This window comes from Erythranthe guttata, chromosome 6 (assembly GCF_056151865.1).
Source record: "Erythranthe guttata isolate IM_541 chromosome 6, IM_541, whole genome shotgun sequence".
In the NCBI taxonomy this organism is placed as follows: domain Eukaryota; kingdom Viridiplantae; phylum Streptophyta; class Magnoliopsida; order Lamiales; family Phrymaceae; genus Erythranthe; species Erythranthe guttata.
The window spans coordinates 6541197-6566661 of record NC_142538.1 but is presented as its reverse complement, the minus strand read 5'-3'; the positions used below and the strand labels follow the sequence as shown (position 1 = coordinate 6566661).

The 25465-nt window shown below is 35.4% G+C and overlaps 5 protein-coding genes across 5 annotated transcripts; 3 read left to right on the top strand and 2 right to left on the bottom strand.

Moving 5' to 3' along the window:
* Nucleotides 1-2889: 2889 nt before the first annotated feature.
* On the top strand, nucleotides 2890-5037 carry LOC105964780 (acid phosphatase 1). Its single transcript, XM_012989285.2, has 3 exons — nucleotides 2890-3502; nucleotides 3613-3822; nucleotides 4698-5037. Exons 1-3 carry the CDS (start codon nucleotides 3060-3062, stop codon nucleotides 4873-4875), a joined length of 831 nt encoding a protein of 276 aa, XP_012844739.2. The 5' UTR covers nucleotides 2890-3059; the 3' UTR covers nucleotides 4876-5037.
* A 6026-nt stretch (nucleotides 5038-11063) lies between these two features.
* LOC105964792 (putative kinase-like protein TMKL1) lies at nucleotides 11064-13484 on the top strand. The gene is made up of 2 exons (XM_012989296.2): nucleotides 11064-11905; nucleotides 12648-13484. The coding sequence occupies exons 1-2, from the start codon at nucleotides 11404-11406 to the stop codon at nucleotides 13235-13237; spliced, it is 1092 nt and encodes a 363-aa protein (XP_012844750.2). The 5' UTR covers nucleotides 11064-11403; the 3' UTR covers nucleotides 13238-13484.
* On the bottom strand, nucleotides 13438-17120 carry LOC105964791 (N-terminal nucleophile aminohydrolases (Ntn hydrolases) superfamily protein). Its single transcript, XM_088819729.1, has 8 exons — nucleotides 16976-17120; nucleotides 16330-16426; nucleotides 15918-16089; nucleotides 15310-15374; nucleotides 14825-15211; nucleotides 14671-14729; nucleotides 14057-14161; nucleotides 13438-13927 (listed from the first exon to the last, which is right to left on the bottom strand). The coding sequence occupies exons 2-8, from the start codon at nucleotides 16390-16392 to the stop codon at nucleotides 13690-13692; spliced, it is 1089 nt and encodes a 362-aa protein (XP_088675855.1). The 5' UTR covers nucleotides 16393-16426; nucleotides 16976-17120; the 3' UTR covers nucleotides 13438-13689.
* A 1074-nt stretch (nucleotides 17121-18194) lies between these two features.
* LOC105964793 (splicing factor-like protein) lies at nucleotides 18195-22343 on the top strand. The gene is made up of 2 exons (XM_012989297.2): nucleotides 18195-20929; nucleotides 21994-22343. Exon 1 carries the CDS (start codon nucleotides 18451-18453, stop codon nucleotides 20890-20892), a length of 2442 nt encoding a protein of 813 aa, XP_012844751.2. The 5' UTR covers nucleotides 18195-18450; the 3' UTR covers nucleotides 20893-20929; nucleotides 21994-22343.
* A 778-nt stretch (nucleotides 22344-23121) lies between these two features.
* On the bottom strand, nucleotides 23122-24795 carry LOC105964794 (uncharacterized). The gene is made up of 5 exons (XM_088818869.1): nucleotides 24271-24795; nucleotides 24190-24212; nucleotides 23774-23993; nucleotides 23599-23692; nucleotides 23122-23532 (listed from the first exon to the last, which is right to left on the bottom strand). The coding sequence occupies exons 1-5, from the start codon at nucleotides 24733-24735 to the stop codon at nucleotides 23267-23269; spliced, it is 1068 nt and encodes a 355-aa protein (XP_088674995.1). The 5' UTR covers nucleotides 24736-24795; the 3' UTR covers nucleotides 23122-23266.
* Between the last annotated feature and the right edge of the window lie 670 nt (nucleotides 24796-25465).

Here is a 25465-nt window from a genome sequence, read left to right as displayed (position 1 = left end):
ATTAATGAATGATTCAAATGGTGGATTTTATAATCTATTTATAGATCTTCGAAGGTTATGACCACAAGTCACAACTCTTGGGAAAATGAGCATTTGATAATGCACCACACCTTTTCACATTATTAAACACCTATTTATCAAAGGGTGTTTAAACAACTACATGTTTTTCACCACTATTCACCACTTCATTTTTCATGTATTATTTAAAGTAATTTTATTAATTTCTCATTCATTAAAAAATAATTTTAATAGACTAAATTTACTCCACTTAAATAATCAACTAAAAATTGAGCCAACACTCAAAATTTCCAACAATCTCCCACGTGAATGAGATTAATGCATGCATGTGACACTTTGAAAGTCCAAACGAACTGTTATTGCATAGGGCGAGGTAGCTTGTAACTTTGAACCTTCCTTAGTAAAATGTTGTCGGATTTACTCGCTGCTTAGTGAACGCGATGTCTTACTAATCAGCCTTTTGTGTAAACCAAGTCAACAACACTTACACAATAATAATTCTAGCTCCTTTGGTTCTCACGGCGTGTCCATTTCGGCATTGGACCATATCTCGGATTCATAAGTGTTTCTCATTTGAAGCGGTTCCACTTCTCACTTATATAGGTGACTTCCTATTAAGAGTATCACGCACTACTCCACCATATAGGTATAAGAATTATTAAAAATCCTTTGATTTGTTCCAAGTACTTGTTTGAATATTCATAACTTAATTGTCCAATTAAACCAAGATTCTGGGATCTTCAACCAACAAAGTTGGTTTATCATTATGAACATTCTTTATTAGTGGATTTCAATCCCATTCCCCTAGATATGCAGTAATTTGATCTCTTGGTTGTCCATTCGTCAATGGATTTACTAAATTAATACTTTTCGATTTTCACATGATGAACATAGATTGTTTGCGATCAACTGTCTAATGGTGTTATGTCTTTGGTCGAGACTTTACCATTTTGTATTGTTTGTACAGTCGACAACTAATACAATTATTTACAAACACCAACTAAGTCCATCACATAATATCTTCTAGAAAATTATGGAGTTATTCGGTTTGTTCTTTAGCTTTCTCCCAAACTATAACTCAAATTCCATAGTGAATTGAGCTATACACACTTATTTGAGGATTTTGATTATACATAATCATTACTAGACTTAGTATCTTTTGTCCCACATATCCAATTTGTATGTACTATTCTTAGTACAATTGGATACATTATATATCATAATCCACATTTAAAGGAATCTTAAACTTCTAAGAACCCTTTATTAACTCATCCATTGATTAGTTACATGATTAGCTATTTACATGGCTTGCTTAATGAGTCAATCAACATTTGGATGGATTTAGTTCAATAAGCTACCATCTCTTCAAGAATATTTGAACAATTGTTTATCATTATTCTTCACTAAGTGAAGAGTTATAGTCTTAACTAGATGACTAGTAATGTCTCAACACATTGACTACAATAAGTTCATAAAAATCTTAGTGATTTCAATCTCTAAGATTACATTAGTTAGACAAATGTCTTTAATATTGAAATATTTTAATAATATTTTCTTAGTTTTCATGATAATATCATGATTACAACCCATGATTGACATGTCATTCATTCATAAACATGTAATCTTTTGTACATTTATTATACCCGTATTTCAAACTCGTTGAATTTAAAGTTATTTAATAACAATTTTTTTATCAAATGACAATACGAGTTTCAATAATTTTTTTCTTTGTCTCAAAGACAATTAACCCCTAAGTGGACACTACTACATTAATTGTCCTACGTTCACTTTGTAACTCATAAGTTAGAAAGTCAAATCAAATTGTTGATTTTTTTAGTTCTTTTATTGATCTTTGGTTATTTATTAATTTAATAAATCCCCACTTGATCCCAGTAGAGATATATATTTAGCTAACAACTTACACGTACACTACTCCATTTTACAGTACTTCACATATTCAATAACATGTACTTCAATATTTTCAAGCCATTTGAACTTGTTTAACTTAGGTACTTTTAACTTTGTCAAAGCACCCCCACATTGCTAATGTTCAATACATTTATATGATGCAATTTTAAGAACGTGGTGAGCCACATCTCCCCCACAAATTCTAGCTTCTTACTCTAGAATGTATCAACATGGATATAAACTTTATTTTCATAAGCAAAAATCTCGTCAAATGAAGTTCCATATCATCCATCTCAATCGTTGAATAACAATTTTTTATTCATATGTCATGATCATTCTCATTTAAATACTTCTAAGGCATCACATTTGTTACTTAACAAAGATACATAATTTTTTTGTAGAAGTACCAACAAAAGTAACAATTTGACCATAGTTCAGTGGTGGCCGTAATTTACTTATTATCTTTAAATAGTCATTTTGTGCGTTTCGCTAGCAAAGCAACTATTATATCAAAGCTGAGATCACATTAAAACTTTGTGAAAAATCATGATGTCAGAAACAAAACGGCTGGAACAATTGTAAAAATCCATGGAAGAATTACGGATTAATATTCAGAAATTGATCGAATAAATTCAAGAACGACCTCAACGTCAATATAAAAGCCGAAAGAAGCCGCCCAACACCGCCGCCACTGAAAATTGAAATTGGGTCAACATAATTCATCAAGAAAACCCAACAAGAATTATAAGAAACCAAATGGAAGAAACAAAATTCAAATCATCAAAAAGAATAAAAAGAACTAAAAAATAAATAATCCCCCCACGATTGGCCGCAATGGGCCCATGTTTGAATGTGTACCCAAGAAATAAAAATAAAATAAAATAATAAACTCTTTCAGGAATGATTGATTCTATTGGCTGAACCACGCATTTATAATTTATAGTGCATCATCATTAGCCAATCACAATTGCATGTAAAACACACACACACACACCACACCCACAACTGCGTGTTTCTCTCTCCCGTTGACTCTACGTCACTCCGCGCCATTAAAATAACCTCTCCCACAGTCCCAAAACCCAACCTTTTCTCGACCATCTTTACATAAAAAACAACAATCTTCGGAAACTCCGATGAATTTTCCCCGCCGTCCCATCACGATTTCCTCGCTCATCTTTTTGTTGACCGTTTTGCCCCTCGCCTTCCCCAAAGAGACATCTTCAAGCACCGACCACCAATTTCCCCGGCCATTGATCCTCGAAATTAATGAATCCCACCACTTGAAAAAATCGCCGGCCGCCGAAGAATCCGAATTGCAGTGCACAAGCTGGCGGGTGGCTGCGGAGGCGAATAATCTAAGCCCATGGAAGAAAATTCCAGACGAGTGCGCTGATTACGTGAAGGAGTATATGGAATACAAGGGTTACGAAATTGATCTTCAGAGGGTTTCTAACGAGTCCCTACTGTACGCAAGAACCCTAAATTTGAGTTGTTCGGATGGTAAATTTTCGTGGGTTTTTGATGTGGATGAAACCCTGCTTTCCAATCTTCCCTATTATGTTGACCATGGTTATGGGTAATACTAATCACTAATTTAAAAAAAAAAAAAAAAAATTTTTGGGTTTCGATTTTTGTTCGTTTATTGGGATTAATGATTGTGTGGGTAATTTTGTAATTTTGTTGTAGGTTGGAAATATTTGATGGTGAGAAATTTGATGTGTGGGTTGAAAAGGGTGAGGCCCCTGCTTTGAAGTCTAGTTTGAAGGTTTATGAAGAGGTTCTAGGTTTGGGGTTTAAGGTTTTCTTGTTGACCGGTCGGAACGAAAGGTTCCGGAATATTACGGCCCGGAATTTGGTCCGGGCTGGATTTCGGAATTGGGATAAGCTCATTTTGAGGTGAGTTTTCGTGATTGTCTTATACTATAAACTTTTTATCTTGGTAACATTTTAAATGCTTAGCATTTCCTAATAAAATACAAAATCTCGTCTAGTGATGAAATGAAGCTATACGATCTTTTATTTTATCTTGTCGGACTTGTTTAGTGAAGTTGTCGTGAAATTATCTACGAAGGATTGATCGTGCCGTTTGTGTAAAGATTTCGTCTCGAATTTTACAATTGCGAAATGCCAACGCGTGGTAGTTGCTATGTTATGTGTTCCACTTAAAAGTCTCGACATCGATACATGCTTTTAACGACACTCTGTCTTTTGTTGTGTTTGCGTCTTCGTTAAAATGTTGTCGCTATCGCTCGTGGATTATATATTACGTTACAATCGTTTACCACTATTTGCCCCCTTGTTTGAAAAGAAACGAGATAATAATGTACATAACTTTTTCTTTTCTCGAATCCTTCATTAGTATACTCATTTATTGGCATCGGGTGCTCATTTATACACTTGACACACACACACACACACACATATATATATTTATTTATTTATCTGCTACATTGCATGTGTCTTGAATTAAGATGATTGCAACTGTTTTCGTGTAGGCCTTAATCCACGCTTCGGTGTTTTTTCCTTAACGGAATAAATTAAGTGATCTCGCATTTAGTGTTTCATGTGCACATGTCAACTGTTTCGGGTTCTTCGGGACCCAAATTCATGATGTTTCTTGGTATATTATATCATGGCATCTTATCCATAAATGTTGGCCAATAATTAATTTTTATAAACTTTTCTATTGATTGATTTATTAAACATTATTGGCAAACCTAATAGTACTTACGACTAAATCATTATTGATTATTCGAGTTCCAAATTTGCAGATCGACAGAGGATAACGGGAAAACAGCGACAAAGTACAAATCGGGAAAGAGAAACGAGCTCGTAGAAGAAGGTTATAAAATATTGGGAAATTCGGGAGACCAATGGAGTGATTTATTAGGTACTTCCATTTCCGAACGTTCGTTCAAGCTTCCGAATCCAATGTATTATATTCCTTAATCAGACACTAATCTTGTCTGAATTCTTTCTGGTTCACTGTGAACTAGGAAAAAAAGAATTGTATTATATTATGTATTTATATATTATATATTATATATTTAGCTGTGGAATGCATCAAACTTCTGAAAGATAATATAGATTTGAGTTTTAATTTTGTTTGATGGTTCGATAATTTGGAAAATATGGAGTAATGACAAAAGGAATAATTCAAGATTTGACAATATTGGTCTGAATTAATGCTTCCAAATTGTTTATATATATATATATATATATATATATATATATATATATATATATATATATATATATATATATATATTTGCTGACACCGAAATTTCAAAAAAAATCACCAATTAATGGCCAAATAAATCGATTATTAATTGGGTCTCAAATCTAAGTTCATAACATATTTGGGCTTTACAAATAGATTAATCCTTAAATAAGTAATAAATTCTTATTTTACGGATTATCTAATTTGGCACAAATCTAGCCCAATAAATCAAATGGCAGTATCCAAGTCCATCGGCCCATGCTACAAGTCAAAACCCTAGCTCGTGCAAAGACACAAATCGAGCTCTCAAGCTCACGTCTCGAGCCTCCGCCTCGGATTTATATCATATTTGAATTCGAGGTGTTCGTGATAGGAAATCATTCGTTCGATTCAAGAACAAGCTTTTAAAGCCCTTGAATCAAATCTAGAATAGGAGTGAATAATCAGGGGAATTCATGGAGATTGTAATCCACGTCATTTTGATTAATAAATTATGTGTCCCCTATTTTCTTGTCTTGCATTTTTATTATATTTTGTAGACTCGAAAATTTGCGGTTAACAATATATATATATATATATATATATATATATATATATATATATATATATATATATATATATATATATATATATATATATATATAACATTTTTTGGAATTTATATGATTTATATGTTGCATATTGAAAAGAAATACTTTTTGTTGAATTTGATGCATTTAGCTAAAAGTCCTTGAGATGTAACTTCCTTAACAGTAAGGACAACGGATTTTTTGGTTTCGATAAGAGTTCCCCCGATGTTTATTTTTGTAGTAAAAATGTCCTCACACTTTTATAAACTAGTTAAATAATTACATGTGAACAGTGTCGGGGCTCGTCGTCAATTTACGATCGAAATTTACTATCATCCCTTAATTTTCTCTACGAGCTTCTTTTAAAAAAAATGGACTATTAGTGAGAACCCCCTCCACCTTTATTTTAATAAGGATGAATCCAGCTCCTTTTTCTTTATTAGTGGGAGACCCATCCTTTTTTTATTCTCAAATTTACCCTTTCTCTATTCACTAGCTATTATAAACTACTTTGATACACTTTTATTTTTTTGTATTTTAATTTTAATTTTCATTTTTTTATTTATTTCTTATTTAAAAAAAATATTTAAAAAAAATATTTTTTTAACTTTTTTATTATATTTTTTTACTATATTTTTTTGTCTTCACTTAAAACAACTATATTTCAATAAAACAACTATTATTAAAACAACTGTTATTAAAACAATATGATTAAAACAACTATATATCTCCAACAACTCTCATTTATCAAAATCAACTATTACATTCAACTAAAAAGTAATAAAAACAACTATATTGCTGACGAAAACAACTATATTGTTGTACGAAAACAACTATATTGTTGTACGAAAACAACTATATTGCTGTACGAAAACAACTATATTGTTGTACGAAAACAACTATATTGTTGTACGAAAACAACTATATTGCTGTACGAAAATATCTATAATCCTGTAAATAACACCACACAATTTCAACAAAAACAAAACCTACATTATACTATTGATTTAACACAAAATTAGCCTTCTATATAAGAATTCAACCAAAAACTCCAATTAAGAAAATTAAGATTCGAGAATTGGATTCCAAAAAAAAAATCAGAGAAGAAGAAGAACAACAACAATGAAACAATGGGGCGGTGGTCTGTATTGAAATCTCAGACGCAATATCAACCCTAGCGCCGCTGCATAATCTCGTCTTTCTCCCTAGCGAAAACCCTAACGCCGTCCTTGACGAGAGAATCCCAGGGGTGAAGACCATCTTCTTTTCGCGTCGGTTGAGGGAGGAACGCCGTTGGGAGAAGAGAATAACGATGGCGGCGCAGAGATTGAAGAGGGTTGGAGGCGGTGGCAGAACACGCCGATATGTAGAGAGAAAAGAGAGAAAAGAATAAGAGAAATAGAGAACGTGAAATAGGTTTAATTATTTTAGATATAATAGGGCAAATTAGGTATATTAGTAATGTCTAAAATAATATTAATTAAAAAAATATTATTTAATATAAGGTGGGGGGTTTTCACTAATAATGAAAAGGAGGTTATATCCACCTTAATATAAGTAAATGAATTGAGGGATTTTCACTAATTATCCCTAAAAAAAATGGAAAAAAAAAAAAAAAAAACATACTCATCATGGGGGAAAAAGATAGCAAATTAAAGCTATTTGGTTGGGTCAATAACACAACTAATTACTATGATTTGCAATAATGAGGGCACCAACTTCTTTTTGTAAGTTGTTACAACTTACAATACCTAACTTAAATGTCAATAACACCTAACTTAAATGTAAATATGATATTATGACTAACTGGGGCTAGAGGAACGAGGTTGTTAGAAATTTAGGATTTGTTTGTGTGAATATAAAATGTCGATGCATTATATTTTGATCAAATTTTCAATGAAATAAATATCAATTTTCAAATACTTTTGTATGTAGTTAAGATTTGGGGGCATAATCGAACCCCGTCCAATGAGGTTGAACATTAAATTATTTGCACTATTATCAAATTTCGAATACAAGAAAATTCGAATTCTTATTGTATGTAAAATTTATAAAATTTCTTGTTACGAACATTATAATTACTAAAATATTATATTTTTCATGTATCAAAATATGTGTCCACTCAACTAACATATAATATTAGACCGCGCCTACTTGAAATACTTATTTTATTAGCGTTAATTAAAAAAAGGCCCATGACAAGGGCACTTAATTAAAAGATAAACATTCAACTTTTTTGTCTTTCAAATAAATCCAGCTCACTCAAACTTATTTGCAAATAAGGAAAATCCTTTTATATATATCAAAATTACCCATAATTCATTGAAACCCAATACAACTCCAATTTCATGATTTACACCCAAATTTAGCTCAATTTCATCAATTAACCAATTTTAACCATAATTTCAATTTTAACCACAATTTTGACCCGCCACCACCGAAGACCGCCGGTCGCCGCCGTTGACCGCCGGTCTCCGGCGTTGACTTTTTTTTTTTTTTTTTTATAATTTTGTTTTTTCTTAAAAAAAATATTTTAATTAATATTACTGTCTTGGCTGCTAAATTACTGTCTCCAGCAGTTATTTAACTGTCGGAGACAGTAATTTAATTCTTAATTGACTTTTTTTTTCTTCAAAAATATTTTAATTAATATTACTGTCTCCAGCAGTTATTTAACTGTCAGAGACTATAATTTACTGTTAATTAACTTTTTTATTCTTATAAAAAATATTTTTAATCAATATTATTGTATTCGTTGCTAAATTACTGTCTCCGGCAGTTATTTAACTGTCGGAGACAGTAATTTAACTATTAATTGACTTTTTTATTCTTAAAAAAAAATATTTTTAATTAATATTACGGTAATTGTTGTTAAATTACTGTCTCCAGCAGTTATTTAACTGTCGGAGACAGTAATTTAACTGCTAATTGATTTTTTTTTTTTAATTCTTAAAAAAAATTATTTTAATTAATATTACTGCCTTAACTGTCTTAGACAATAATATTAATAATATTACTGTTCGGAAAAATAATATTCATAATATTACTGACCCAAACAGTAATATTACTGTCTGAGACAGTAATTTAGTAGCCAAGACAGTAATATTAATTAAAAAAAAAATCTAAGAAAAAAAAATTCAAAAAAAAAAACAAAAAAGTCAACGGCGGTCTACGGCGGTCAACGCCGGAATCTGGCCGGAAAAAAAAATTCAGAAAAAAAAAATTGGAGGTTAATGTGATATATTTATTTAAATTCGGGGTCAATGTATAATATTAAGGAAGTTAGAGCATAATGAATGAAATTGATAAGAATTATATTATGGAGGGTATTTTAGACTAACGACATGGGGATGGGTTTAATTGAGATACTGTTTTTTTTTTGGACCAAAATGCATTTAAGTCCCATGTAATGGGCATGTTTGCCATTCGCCCATTTTATTAAGCGGAAGATCAACTCAAAGGAAAATCAGAAAAAATACTAGTTTTACTAAGATGAAAATCATGAAATGACAAATATGTTGATTAATTATATTTCTCTTATTTTGCTGATGCAAGAACAAAGAGTATTTTCGCAAAATTGAAAAAGATAAAACTTTGCAAGACTACACACAACAAAACTCATCACCGTCGGAGCAAAACCCACCGCCGAAGCCGGAACCGAGCAATTCTTCATAGTCACCGGAGCAAAACGTCAAACACTGATGCCCAAGCAAAACCTTCAACAATTGTGGTTTTCGAAATCTCAAAAAATGGTTAAAGAAAACGGAAGGGTTTTTGCAATCGATCTTTTCTGACTTTTTTTGTCAAAATATCTTGAAGAAGTCTCTATGAACACATAGTTGTGTCATTATGTTGAAAATCGACGATTTAAAGATACAATGGATGATTTATTATTATTTTTTTTTTTTTGAAAACTATCGAACCCAGAAAATTAACCTGCAAATGTCGATTCATTGTATTGTTGGTCGACATTTGCAGATCGATTATGTGGGTAAAATTTCGACGTGTCAATTTTTAAATTGACATCTTGGTGTTGAATTTCTGCTAGTGTTCTAGACATTAAGATGTCGATATTTGACTATTTTCTTCTGTTCTTTTCTTTTCTTTTGGCAATATAATCGACACGTAGGTGTCGATTTTTGCGGAAAAAAAAAATGGATCTGCAAATGTTGGTTCTGCGCGGGATTGTCTTTCCAAAACGAACAAAAATGGTCGCCTAATTTAAAAAACACACATGAATACATACTTTCATGGATTATTCTACCGTTAGAGTCTTTCTTTTCACTTTACGCATTTCTTCGAAACTAATTGTAGAAGATGCTTCATACTTAACGTAATTAGTAATCAGATACAAGTTTACAATTCAACAATTTACTTATATAATAACAGATCGAAAGTTGGGTCAAATTGAAACTGACATACAATTAATCGTACGAGAAACAATTAAAATAGGCCAACTAAAAGGATATAGATTCCTAAATCTGCCAGCAATGTGAATTTTGTGCTATATTTTAATTTCGTTTTATTAAACTATATTTTGAAGAAAAAATAAATAAATCAAGACTATTAAAAGTTGTTCAAAGAAGAATTTAAAAATTAAAAACAGTTTCATCAAAAAAAAAAAACAATAATAATTACAGTTTCATTTTGAGTGAAGAATGAGAAAAGAGAAAAATTGGTCAATTGGCCATGGTTTTTAAAGAGTTTTAAATATATTTTTATTATTATTTAAATAATAACTTGTTGACATATCATTTATTAATTTAGATAAGGGTAAATTAGAACCACCCATCAGGTATGGTCGATTTACGAAAAAACCCTCTCTTGTTTGGATAATTACATCTACCCCTCAATTATGATTTTTTCTTACACCTCTACCCTTATGGTGTCAAATTCAACGTAATCATCTAGATTTTGTGGAATGTGCTCTAATTTGTACTCGTTTGGTATAAAAATACAGTTTTGATGCACCACAATCTGATAATACAAGCCAAAAAATACATCATTATGATCATCTTGCTTCATGTGGAGTTTGAATGGAATAAAACGGGTACAAAAGTCATAATATTCCATATAATCTTGAAGATTCCACTAAATTTGAAACAGAAATAAAGAATGTGTATGAAGATTTATAATTTAAGGGTAGTTGTAATTACCCAAACAGGAAGAGGTTTTGTAATAGGTTTTGTAATTTGACCTTGCGTTGGGGATTTGTAACTTACCCATAAATTAAAAATAATTTTTTACCCATAAATTAAAAATAATTTATTTCGAGACAAGACAAGACAAGTGTGCGTGCCCGCCCCTGTGTGGGTATAAAACTGAACTATATGCAACCTCAGCAAAACCATTTTCACACTTTTAAAAACATCAATTTGATTTCTCTCTCTCTCTCTCTCTCTCTCTCTTCAGACGCACACAGATTTCTCTGCTACTCTTCCGAAATTACATGGCGCAAATTAAAATCAATCTGCCGAATTTCCTATTATAAACCCCAATCGGAGTTTCACAAACTTCGAACAAAAAAGCATTTACCGCCTTTTTTTTCTCTCACTTCCCATTTCAACTTCATTTTCTAACGCCATTTCCCAGATCTTGGGCCCTCGTAATTTTTCCAGCAAATTCATAAAGATTCAATCTTTACCCAAAAAAAAAAATTCAAGAATTCCAAAAAAGAAAAAAAAGAGAATGAATTACAAACACAAGCTAGTGTTGATTATAGGGCTAACCTCACTAACAGCATTCTTCACAATTCTTTTACTACTCACAGTATTGTGTTGTACAGGGAGAAGGGTAAAAGGGGAAAATGGTTCTAGAGATGTGGAATCACCGTTTGAGCAGAAAGAAGGGGATAATGTGGTGAAGGCCGAGGGTTTGATAAGTTACCATGGCGGTGAGGATCTCACTGCACATGAAATTCTTGATGCCCCTGGTGAAGTTATAGGAAAATCTAGCTATGGCACTCTGTACAAGGCTAGTTTAGTCAATTTAAGCTCACTTGCTCTGCTGAGGTTCTTGAGGCCTACTTGTACACTGAGGGCAAAAGAGTCATTACCTATTGTGGAGTTGCTTGGGTCAATTAGGCATCCCAATTTGGTGCCTTTGATTGCATTCTATGGAGGGCCTAAAGGGGAGAAGCTTATGGTTCATCCCTTTTATGCCTCTGGAAATTTGGCTCATTTTATCAAATGTAAGTTTCTTTTGCTAATGTGCGCCTTTTTTTTTTGGTAAATTACGGCCATCCCTTGAGGTAAGGTTAACTGTATTTCGGTTATTTTACCGACCCAAATCGTATATTTTGGTTTTATGAAATTTTTGCATACAAAAATGTCGGTACGATTTCATCGAATGAACACCCCTAAATTTATATTATGGAGGTGTTTTTCGTAAGAAAATACACAGTTGAGGGGTAGTTGTACTTATCCAAACATGAGGGTTTTTTTGTAATTTAACCTTATCTCAGGGGGTTTGCCGTAATTTGCCCTCTTTTTTTCTTAAATAGAATTTTTGAAGAAATATTATGTGAATCTTGATTTTGATGGGATTGCTTCTATTTTTCAAGATTGTAGCTTTAACAAAAAGAGATGGCACTGAATTTTCCTAAATTTAGTGAATATAATTGGATGTGAAGATAGACGGACCGTTATCTTTCGCTGTCTTGATATCTGAATAAAGAAACGATATTTGTCATGTTGGGTATGAAATAAATATTACATATTTTTTTAACTTTGTCTGAAAAATTATTGTGAGCTGTTTGGACAAAGACTAAATGTGTGTTGCTATCTGGCTTTATTTATATGGCAATTGTCTTTGTCTGGTCTGAAATCTGAATACACACCCCCTTTCACATGTGTTGATACTGTGACATATCTTGTTGCATAATTGGAATATAATTTACTTTAATGCTTAATGGTATTATCTTTAATACACAGGTGGCAATAGCGAGGCTCGTAAATGGGCCGTTATATACAAGATCTCGACCGGCATTGCAGAAGGAGTTCACCATCTTCATTCATTTCAAGAAAAGCCCGTAATTCACGGAAATCTCAAGTCGAAGAATATTCTCTTGGATCGGCATCAAAATCCGTACGTGTCGGATTTTGGATTACATCTACTATTGAATCCGACTGCAGGGCAGAAAATGCTGGAAGCTTCCGCTTCTCAGGGGTACAAACCCCCCGAGCTGATTAAAATGAGGGACGCTAGCCGAGAGAGCGATGTATACAGCCTGGGCGTAATCCTTCTCGAATTATTGACCGGAAAATTGCCGATCGAAGAAAACACTAATCCGGATCAAGATTTTTATTTGCCGAGCGTTTTGAGGACTGCGATTCTTGATGATCGGATTACGGAATTGTACCATCCGGACATTCTTGTTGGACTGAGCAATGAGCAGAGGGCAGTAACGGAAGATCGAATTTTGAGATTTTTTCAACTTGCGATGGCTTGTTGTTCTCCGTCTCGTCTACTTCGGCCTGAAATAAATGAAGTCCTTGAGAAGCTTCGAGAAATTGGAGAATAAAGTTGAGATTTTTTTAGTGTATAAATGGCAACTATGCTTAAAGAACGCGTGGTCTTGTTACTTAAAAACGATTATTTTTGCCCTTTTTTTTCCGAAACCAAAAGAGGTTTCTCTCATTCATCAATGTCGAAACCAAGTTGGTAGAGCAATCATTTTGTGCAGTATTAGTTATTAAAGTTTTTCTTGGATTTTTTGTACAGTTTATGACCAAAGGTTTTGTATTATTATTACACTCTGAAAGTATAAAGTAGACTTCTTGTCCTCTCACATACAGATCCACCCAAAGGAAAAAACAGAAAGATTAGATTTTTGGTCCATTTGGTTCGAAAAAATCAATAGTTGGAAAATAAATTCGAAATTTTCGGACAAGAACTTGTTGCCTAATACTCTGTTTAATCTTCCGAAAAACCGCAGCAGCAGTAGTAAGAATTGTGTACAAAGATGAAGAAGAATCATGTTGTTGTAAGAATTTCTGGGGTGACAGTATAAACCGCCACGTCATCCAAATCGGGGGTCCTCACCGAGTACTGAAAAGTCCAACCGTGGCATGCGCCAGCATGGACGCCATTTTTATCCACTGCAAAAACGGCCCCTACAAAATCTGGATATTTTCTTGCAATTCTTAAAATGGAATCTTGTGCAGCAAGCTTCGGTTCCATGCCTAATCTCATACTCTCAACCACTTGATAGCTGGGGGGAAAAAAAAAACAAATCGAGCGATAAATATTTAGCTGTTTGGAAATGGAAAAAACGAGAATCACACACTGGAAATAATTCACTTTTGATGTAATGAAGTTTGCAATTAAAATTTAAATATACCAAGGAAGAAAGCGCATCATGATATCGCCATCCCCAGTTGCACCACAAGCTCCAACTTCACTATCAGCATAAGCTGAAGATCCAGCAATTGCCCCGTCACCTACCCTACAAAGTACAAACAAACTCAGGTTTTATTTTACTACGCATACGAATCCCATAAAAATAAAATCGGTGAGTAAGTTTTTGACTCAGTTTATCCAGATTGTATCAGCGTAGTTTTTTCTAAATTTGCTTCGAAAGTCCTCCAGCGATAAACGACGGTAATTAGATATTCGTGTTTAATGCATTTTTCTCAGGTACTTTGTTAAACGGAAACGGCAATAGATTCTTAACTTACAGGTTGCTTCATAGCTGATTTTCGTTATTTTCCATTTATGTACAAGCATTTATTTCCATTTTTTCGGTTTTTCCTTTTATTATTTTTAGAAAGTCGTCATTACTTTACAAAGTTAACCCTAAATTTGCCTCCTCGTTTCTTCCAAAACATGACGGTAAAAATTCAAAAAGAGTTCTATAAGCTTCTAAATTAATCCTACAGATAACAAAAAATGTTGACGACGTTTCAAATTACCTCGTGGCATTTAACAATAACATACAACAAAAAATTTTATTACCTGCCCGGAATCTTGAAAGTGGCCCCGTTAGTTGATGTACCAACAGCTATGTCTCCATTCTGAAAAAAAGAGCAATTTACATAAAAACATAATATCTAAACACAAACGAAAAAATCGACAAATTTATAATATTCAGAGGGAAAGTGTAGCTTACTTTGTCAATAACAGCCAATGATATCGTATCATGATTATGTACATCAAACTGGTACGACAAAGATTCATCAAGACCATCTCTCTCTACATTCAAGCATGTCTTCTCACCGATGTTCGTACTACTATGGTAGGGACCACAATCATCGACCGGCAGAACATTTTTCCTAAAATTCGGCTGGCATTTATTTTTTTTCCAGTTCGTCCACTTATCTATAGACTCTTCGGAGCTTAGGTTTGTGGGGCCCGGAAGACCCATAGTAATAGCAAATATTGAAGCTTGCTCTCCAACAAGCATAGTGTGTTCCGTGTGCTGCATTACTAATCTTGCGGCTTTGATGCCGTCACTCACGTATCTCATCGAAGCAACAGCTCCTACCTCCATCGTCACCTATGCATGTCTTAGCAGATGCAAAATATAATAAATCAATTTTTTAGCTTTCATATTAAAGAACGTATTAAACGACAAGGAACGGTAAATGATAATACCCCATTCATGATCATAGCATCAATGGTGGTTTCTCCGTTCTCATCTGGACTTCCACCCGGACCAACTGCTCACGAATTTTTTGTTTTACATCATATTCTTTTATTTTTAATGGTATAATAATAATCATAGAAGATATTCGATCCGAATTGAAAGTAATACTATCACCAAATTAACCACCGCATAATTAGAACATGCAATCTCGTCTCTTGTGCTTTTTAACAGCCCGAAATGCAGATATTTCTTAGACGTGGAACCAACAGTTCAATCAATAACCGATCTAGAAATGCGATACAATATCTATCAGCGAACGGCTGTAAATATCTACCAACGCTAAGTTAAAACACTTTTCGGACGAACAAAATTAAGGAAACAGACCGATTAATACAAACGTTGCAAAAAAGTAGGTTTCCCAATAGCTACATTAGCCAGACAAAATTTCAGCTGATTAATGAAATCGGGCTTTAAAGTTGCGTATAATACTTGCAAAATTTTCCGTATGTAATATGCATGCAAATTGCGATTTCGGAGTAGCAAAACCAATTAAAATTACGTCCGACAAATCTAAAATAACAAAAAATTACACAAAATGCAAATTCTATTTCCCAACCTGTACCGTCACATCTGAGTTCCTCACAAGCAGAGCAACCTTCGACGACTGAATCCAAAGCCGAAAACCCGCTATCTACACTCCTCCATGCTGATCTAACAGCTTCCAAGAAGGGCCAAGTGCTCACTACTATGGGCAATTTCCCACCACTCTTAATCCCATCTCCCAATACCTAATCGAATAAATATTTCATAGAACATCAATCCAATTCAAAATCAAAATGCAATAAAACGACAACAATGCCCAAATAAAACATCAAAATTTCTAAAATTGCTAAAAAATCCAGAATACTTGCAAGGATTTAGGTTTAACAAATAAAGTAAGAAATTAGCAAAATAACGCGAATAATCATTTATACAGGAGTAATATATCATCGATGCACAAATCGTGAAGGTAGAGAGTAGTGTGTTACCGCGGAGAACAGAGTAGCGACGAAGAAAATAGCGACCAGAAATTTGTCGCAGTTGGTAGACATCACTCGAGAGTGTTGTATCTGTGCGCAGACTGGCCTGTAGAGCATGTATGGTGTTTAGCATTTTACTCCCTCTAAATTATAAATATAGTAAAATACTCCCACAATGAATAGTTTTTTTGCAAATTGGATCCCTTGTTTGAGTTCTTCTCAATTTTGCCCCGTATACTTGTTTGAACTTTGCACAAAAGTATTTATATGCACTTACTTGACAATAGGACTGGAATATTTATTTTTTGTGGAGAGTGAAAAACTAATTTCAATTCTGTTAGAAAAATATTGTAAATGAAAATTCTGAAAATTGGAAATCGAAATAATCTTGAATTCTTGATTGATATTATAAGTGTAATTTTTGTAAAATGATGGTATTTAAGAAATCTTTTCAAAAATTAAAATTCGATTGGGAATTATAATTTCTAACTATTAATTCCAGAAAAGAAAAAAAAAAAGTCATAAATCAAAAATAGGAGGTTTGGAAATTCATAATGCAAAATATCATTCATTTACAAAGGAAAGAATTGTGTGTAACTACTGATGCGTAGAATCAATCGATGTGACCATGTATGAATTAACTAGAAATTCTTACCAGCATCGAGATTCATGATGTCGTCCGGAGTGGTTATTCGTTTGCGGTTGGAAATTGCTTTAATTTTCATTATTTTTGTTGCGTAAAAGAAAAAGGCTATCTATATGTGACCATCGGCGTCATCTCCGAGGGTCCCAACAATTATAAATCACCGTTCGCCGACAATGGTGGAAAATAAACTATATTCGGCTACTAATTATCGAGGGAGGGGAGGAATTGTGGACTAGATTGTTTCGATTTGTGACACTGTTGTTGTAGGTTGCTTTGTGATATTAAATCTTAATGTGACTGCTAATTATGGGACGATTGTATAGACCGTCGACGATGAGAGTACGGGTTGATTAGGGGTAGTTTTCTTTGAGAATAAAGATATTATGTGCAAATTAATCGCAATTATGTGACGAATTTTTAGGGGAATAGGGTTGTTCATGGGTCGGATCGGTTGATTATCGGCCGATTATCGGCCCGACCCGACCAGCCGACTCTTACAAATATGTAAAACTATTATCGGTCCGACTATTGTGAGTTGGGTACGGACCGGTTGAAAATTATCGACCACATTAATTTAAAAAAAAAAATGCTATTCCCCTATCAAATTCAGCAACAAACGTTCCAATATTTCATGCCCAAAATCAAATTTCAACAATATCACATATTACAAATTAAAATTCCAAAAACAATATAAAATACTAAATGATTCACTTTCAGCCATTCACACGTTCACAACACAATTTTAATTTCAATTTGAGAAACACAAAAACCCGTACCTAAGAGTTTAGAAAGAACTAGAGAGGGCTACTAGAGGTAAATCTTTGGAGGAAGCAACGGCGCGTCGTCGGCGATAAAGAGAGACGAGGGATACATCGGCGACTATGGTTAAGGAAGAGAGGGAGAGAGAGACCATAGTCGAAGATAAGGGAAAAAAATGAAGAGTAGAGTTCTTTTAGTTGTGTATTTTTATTCATTTCACCGAAAGGTCAAAAATTAAATATTGAAATTGATAGTATTTTTTTTTTTTTTGATTAAGAATTGATAGTCAATAAAAACATAAAGAGAAATAAAAAAAAAAAAAAAAAGTTGGTTGGTCGGGTAATATCGATCAACCAACTTTTCAACAAATACTATACCCGACCTAACCATGCATGGGTCGATTAAAATTATCGGCCTGATCAAAACGAATCGGGTAGACAATGAGTCTGGTATCGGGTAACACTGACGCATGAACAACCCTAATGAAAAATGTAGAGTCGGTCTCTAATTTGTTTGAAGGGTATTATTGGAATAAATGGGGTATAACAAATGATGAAAGAGTTGTTGCAAAGATAGGACTCGGTCCACGTGAACCGCCGTTCCACAACCGTATAATATCCAAACCCTAAATACGGCGTCTCTACGGCCTCATCTCGTCATTCATCACATTTCAATAGCTTCTCGTCGTCGTCTCTCTCTCTCCTCTCTCTCTCTCTCTCTCTACAATGGATACTCTTCAATCCAATTACATGGATTCCCCATCTGAACCCCAATCTGAATCTCAACCTCAACCGCCTAACGCCGAAGACAACCACAACGCCGACCACCAAAATCAACCTAGCTCCTACCCTCATACCCAATCTGAAAACCTCGACAAAACCCTAGATTCATCCAATATCGTTCTTCCGAACGGAGCTGTCGCCGCCGATGAATCCGCGCCTATCCCGAAACCCGATTCCTCGAATCCGCTAGTGTCAGGAAACGGTTTAACCAGCACCCGAAGCGGCGCCGATAAGGATGTCTCCGGCGGGGAGGAGGAAACCACCAGCCGAAGGCGGCGGCGATCCAGGTGGGATCCGCCTCCGAGCGAGTCCACCAACGATGGCTCCGCAGGCACTGGTGGGAACGGTGATGTCAATTCCGGGGCTGGAGGAAGGAAGCGGAAGTCGAGGTGGGCTGATGATGAGCCCAAACCCTTGGTCCAGTTCCCCGATTTCATGAAGGATTTCGCCGGAGGTATTGAGTTCGATCCCGAGATTCAATCTTTGAATAGTATGTTACTTGAGATTAGTCGCAAGTTGCAATCTGGTTTGCCTTTGGATGATCGTCCAGAGGGGGCTAGGTCGCCCTCTCCGGAACCTGTATACGATAACATGGGAGTAAGGATTAACACTAGGGAGTACCGTGCAAGGGAGAAACTGAATAGGGAGAGACAAGAGATTATATCCCAGATTATTAAGAAAAATCCCGCCTTCAAGCCACCGGCTGATTATAGGCCACCAAAACTTCATAAGAAGCTATATATTCCGTTGAAAGAGTACCCTGGTTACAATTTTATCGGGTTGATAATTGGTCCTAGAGGAAACACTCAGAAGAGAATGGAACGAGAGACTGGAGCAAAGATTGTTATTCGGGGCAAAGGGTCGGTGAAGGAGGGTAGGCTGCAGCAGAAGAGAGATTTGAAGCCCGACTATTCGGATAACGAGGACTTGCATGTGTTGGTGGAGGCGGATACACAGGAGTCACTTGAAGCTGCTGCGGGTATGGTTGAGAAGCTATTGCAGCCTGTTGATGAGGTTCTCAATGAGCACAAGAGACAGCAGCTTAGGGAGCTTGCAGCATTGAACGGTACTATCAGGGATGAAGAGTTTTGTAGACTGTGTGGTGAGCCTGGCCACAGACAATTTGCATGTCCTTCACGCTTATCGACATTTAAGAGCGATGTTTTGTGTAAGATATGTGGTGATGGTGGACATCCTACTATCGATTGCCCGGTAAAGAATACCACTGGGAAGAAAATGGACGATGAGTATCAGAACTTTCTGGCGGAACTTGGTGGAACAGGGCCAGAATCCGCAACCAAGTCACTCTCTGCGACACTTGCTCTTCCTAGCAGTACGGGCACCAATCCTCCTTGGGCAGGTGGTACAAACATTTCTAGTAACTCAGCGCATCCTGGTTTAGGGTCGAATGTAATGAAGCCAAAGGAATACGACGAGACAAATTTATATATTGGCTATTTGCCTCCTACGATGGAGGACGATGGTTTGATCAGCTTGTTCTCTGCTTTTGGTGAAATTGTGATGGCTAAGGTTATCAAAGACCGGATCTCTGGCCTTAGTAAAGGTTATGGATTTGTTAAGTATGCTGATGTCCAGCAAGCTAATACTGCTATTGCTAGCATGAACGGTCACAAATTAGACGGTAGATCAATTGCTGTGAGAGTTGCAGGTAAATCTCCTCAGCCTGCTATGCCACCAGCCTCTCCTGCTCAACCTATGCCGACGTATCCTGCTCCAAATCAGCATGTTGGTGGTGGGTACCCTTCACAGCAGTACAGGATCGGTGGGCCCATTGGAAGTGCACCACCGCCACCGCCTGGGGTCTATCCTGGGGCGGCAGCTCCGTGGGGACAACCACCACCACCTCCTTCTTATTCCCCTTATCAGCCTCCCCCTCCTCCCCCTCCAGGATCAGCCATGTATCCTCCAGTTCCAGGTCAGCACATTTCTCAGTATGGAATGCAATATCCTCCTCCACCACTGCCTCCTGGTTCGTCTGGTGTGCAGACACAGACTGTTTCTTCTACTGATTCTCAACAAAGTTATTCATCTTCCGGTGAGACACGGCAAAGTTATCCACCTGGAGTTCAGGCTCAGAGTAGTGGACCGTTTCAATCTGTTCCGACCTATGCCTATGGCAACTCGGTGCTACCAAATTCTCAGTATCAATACCCAGCACCTCCGTATAGTTATCAACCGCATTATGGTGCTGTTCCTCCTCCCCCTCCTCCTGCTATGCCCCAGTCGAATTTGGATCCTTCCCAAAGCTTGGGTAATGTTCCTTGGGCCTCGAATCCACCACTGCCTCCACCTTCTGCAGCTGCTGAAAAAAGTAACTACGGTGCAGATTCGGAATATGAGAAGTTCATGGCAGAAATGAAATGATGCTGTGATTGTCTGGAAATGGCTTTTCAAATGACAGGTAAGCATGGTTCTCCCTTTCTTTGTATTTAAAGAACTTGCTATATCATCTTAAAAAAAAAAAAAAAAGAACTTGTTATATCTGATCATTGCTGGCTTATAACTTCAATTATTTATTTGTCCATACATATCTTTTTTTCTAATTGAAATGTTATTGTGATGTCTCTGAGGTTGCATTATTGACCCGAATAGCTTGTCATGTAGGAATTGATATGCATGTTTTGCCATGCAGAGCGATTTGGGTGTGTGTTTTGTGGAGGGAGAGGGGGACTTGTTTAGTCAATTTAGAATATTGTAGAATGCGATACAAATTGTCTTGAATATGCCGATTAGGATAAATGTTATTCAGTTGTACATATTAGTTACAATGATGAAATGAAATCATGACAATGAATCAATGTTATTCAGTTGTACATATTAGTTACAATGATGAAATGAAATCATGACAATGAATCAATGTAATAGAAGTGTACAACTAGTAGATTAATTCTATGATATAAGCATTCCATCGGAACAATGGATTGAGGATATAATTGGCCGTGAATGATATGATAAAAAAGGAATTAATGTCACATGATTACCAGTCCGTTTTTCTTCTCTTCGCTTCATATTAGCTTTATGCATTTGATGTTTATTACTAATCTATGTAGAAATTGGTTCATTTATTTTCTTTATTATGGAACACAAATGATTTTTAGTTGATAGTCTTTTCCTAGAAAAAAAAGACAACACTTGATAAAATGCTTGAATGCTGTGTGGATACTATTCCTATCAGATCCTTGTCTTACAAGTAAAATGATTGAATGCCGTGTGGATAATATTTTGTCTTTTCCTCATGAAATGTTTGATGAGTCTCTGCAGATATTCGTATTCTAACTGATGACTATCTATGTTGCCCGTGGGCACCTTCTCTACCATTAGTTGGAGTTACAGCCTACTCCTTCAAGCTCATATCTTTATTTGATTTAATTAATCGTACATGCTTTCACTTTAAACTAGCTTTCTAATTATTACTCGACCAATCATAACACTTGTTTCTTTTGCCATTATTTAATATCTTGACAGGCAGTTTGTTGGAGCTCTTGCCAACCTGATTTCGTTATCTCTTGCCATGATTTACTTGTTGGATGTTTTGGACTCACGTAACCTTGCTGTAGTGTTACATTTGCAGAGAGCTGAGAGATTACTCCCCGGATAATTCAGCCATGTGTTGTGCTACCTAGTTCACATTTTCGACTGTTGAACTAACCCTTTATTGGCACATGCTTTCTTTTTTATTTTTGCTTTATTGTGTCTGTCTTATTCAGTCAATTTTTACGTTATATGTTTGACTTTCTAGATTCTGTTTGCTGACCTTTGTTTTGACTGTCCCAAATTTACTCTTGATTTCTTAATCTTCTCCTAACATGTTCTTATATTGGTTTCTTACGCTTATCCATAACTTGTTACTAATGGATGCTTAGCCGATGCTTGCCTCTCTACTAATCTAAGTGAAGGTAAGCAACTTCGATTGTGAGGTGTCAGAGATGGTATGTTTAATCTGACAATTTCTTACTAAACGAGCCTTCCAATTTCAGTTTTTTTTTTCGTTTTTAATTTCCGCTGATTCCTTCTCCTAGTTCATGTATGGCAGGTGGTGTGATTGTGCTGGGGGCTCCTGGTTTTGCCTTTTTACTAAGCTTAGTGTTTCTTTTTAAACTAAATGAATTTCGGTTTGATTAGTCTAAAAGGAAGCGAGTCTAGATTGTATTGGATGATGTTTTGCTGATTATTAAATTGATTTCAACAGAAAATCTGAGAAAACCGAGTTTTTGATATTTTTCCTCGAAATTTTTGTCCGACTTGGCTTGAGGGACGTTAGTAATAGGGTTTGTGCCTGCATGGGATAGAGGGGGTTGTATATATTTATATCCCACACGAATGAAGAGAATGCTTACATAGCTCTCGACTTGGTCCAATTATATCGACTACTGTTTTCACAAATCAGCAATTTTCTATGCTATTACTCGAACAAATTTATGTGGTGTTCGAGCGTTTTAAGTTGCCCTTGAAAATTAGGATTTGTGTGGGTAGTCTAGACTGAACATTCTTACCGAATGATATTTCAAATGGATCAATGTATTTCTTCCTTACCACATGTTACGTTGCGCTCAATATTGAACATCGTTCACGGTCTGATGTAGAGATTATTCATTTCTGCTGCAAAACATCGGAACTTTGTTGACCACAAGAAAGTATATTCTACATTCTGATAAATATACAAACTCCCATACAGAGAAAAAAGATACAATTAGGTATATAGGCATAGACACCATTAGGTAACGTCAGCAAATTACAATCATGCCCCTTGTGCTCGAGTAACGACCACTACAAAGAGGACGATGATCGAAAGCAACAAAGAAGTTTTAAGCTTTTCGTCCAAAGGATCTCCTTTCTTCTCCTCATTTTGAAGCTCGAAATATTGACTCAGAAACTTTGCCATTGTGTCAATTAGTTGCATCATCTTTGACTTAGCATTCGCAACTATCCAACTTAGCAAATCCTTCACTGGGTTGGACCCGCCGGAGCCCTCGCCCGAGCTTTCCCCGACGACTACATTGTCGTCTGATGTACACAAATGATTAGATGCAGAGACACAAAAGGAGAAAAAAAAAAAGAAAAAAACGGAACCTTGATGGAGTGATCGTCTGAGATCCTTAACCGCCTCGTTGTTCATGACAGCATCCCAAAGAGCTTTATCCGACGATAAAGATACAACCATCCTCTTCACCAAAACAATACAACATAAGATTTCAGTTGAAATAAATCATGATAATTTATTTAAATAAATAAAAAAAGAAAAAACCTGAACAGAAGTTTCTGTGTGCAATAAATGGAAGGCATCAAATACTGCTCTATTATTTGAATTATAGTCATTCGCCAGTGGTTCGATCCAATCCATCTCGCACTCGGGTGAAGAATTTAACCTCTCGAACCCGATTCCGTTACCAACTACTTCATCTCTGCCTATATTCTCAGCAAGATTTGTATTCGGAAAACGCCTGTATGATGACGGACTAATAACCCTGTCGATCAAAACCATTGAAATCAAACATACGTGCGCCGAGATACAATAGAACACGGTTTCGATTTACACGGCAAAATGCAATTTATTCGAATAATGCCACAGAATCCAAGAACTAATCAATCTTTTTTCAGTACCTTTTTTGAACATTCTATGTAATTTCTTACAATGAAACTACTTGCAAAATTTAATCATACCCTTTCCAAATAATTGATGTTATCTAAATTGAAGAAAGAAATCGAAAAAGTGAGAGATTATAATTAAGTAGAAGAACTGACTGTTGAAGAGCAGAAACTGCATGCATGGTGGACTTCATCTGTAGATGGAGCAGTTCCAAACACAAAATCATCATAAAAAACACGTGCCCTTTCTTCATCTTCTACACACTCCCATTCAGAAGAAGAATCCCCCGGCCAGGTGGTGGGTGCAGCTGGGCCGGAAGTAGCAGATGCCGGCAGATTTATTAGAGAAGAAAAGGCTGATCTACCATTTCCAGAAGAAGAAGAATGAGATAAAGCGGCGTTGTTTGGAGAAGTGGGCTGCTTGTTATTCAAGTTGTTGCCTTTTCTTGATTTCCTACTACCATTAGCGGCGGCGATGTTGGTGGTGGTGGTCGAAGGTGAGAAGGGCTCCGGCGGTGCGCCGCCGACGACGCCAGCCCTGACAGCCCTTTGAACGGTTCTCATCATGCCGCCGCTACCTCCACCCATACCTCTGCCACTGCCGCCGAATGACCTCCGCATGTTCTTATCTACAAAGGCTCACCTTTTCTGGCATATAGATATAAGATATTTTAACTTCTGCTCTGCTCAGTAAATTTGACCCGCTCTTTCGTTTAGATTTTTAGGCATAAGAAAATATTTTGTGAAATTTTGTGGACGGTGAGAAATTGGAACTTAGTACTTAGTAGTATAATTTAATTTTGGATAAGTTACGGGCACCACTGAACTCATATTAAGTTACAAAAAATCTTTTTTGTTTGCGTAATTACAATCACCCATCAATTATGAATTTTCTTACATGATTATTCTTACGGTGCCAGATTCAATAGAATCTTCTATATTTCGTAGAATGTTCTCTAGTTTGTACTTGTTTTGTGTAAAAATGTAGTTTCTAATGCACAACAATTTGATATTTACTAGTCAAGAGTAGGGGTGGTAAACGAGCCGAGCCGGCTCGCGAACTCGACGAGCCGGCTCGACAAAAGGCTCGAACTCGAGCTCGAGCTCACGAGTTCGAGCTTTGGACGAGCTCGAGCTCGAGCACAAATATAGTTGTTCGCTAGCTCGCGAGCGAGTTGGTGTTTTTTTTTTTTTTTCATATATTTTATATATTATATATTATTATTATTAATATTATTAATATTATTATTATTATTATTATTATTATTATTATTATTATTATTATTATTATTATTATTATTATTATTATTATTATTATTATTATTATAATATAAAAATATAACATTAAAAA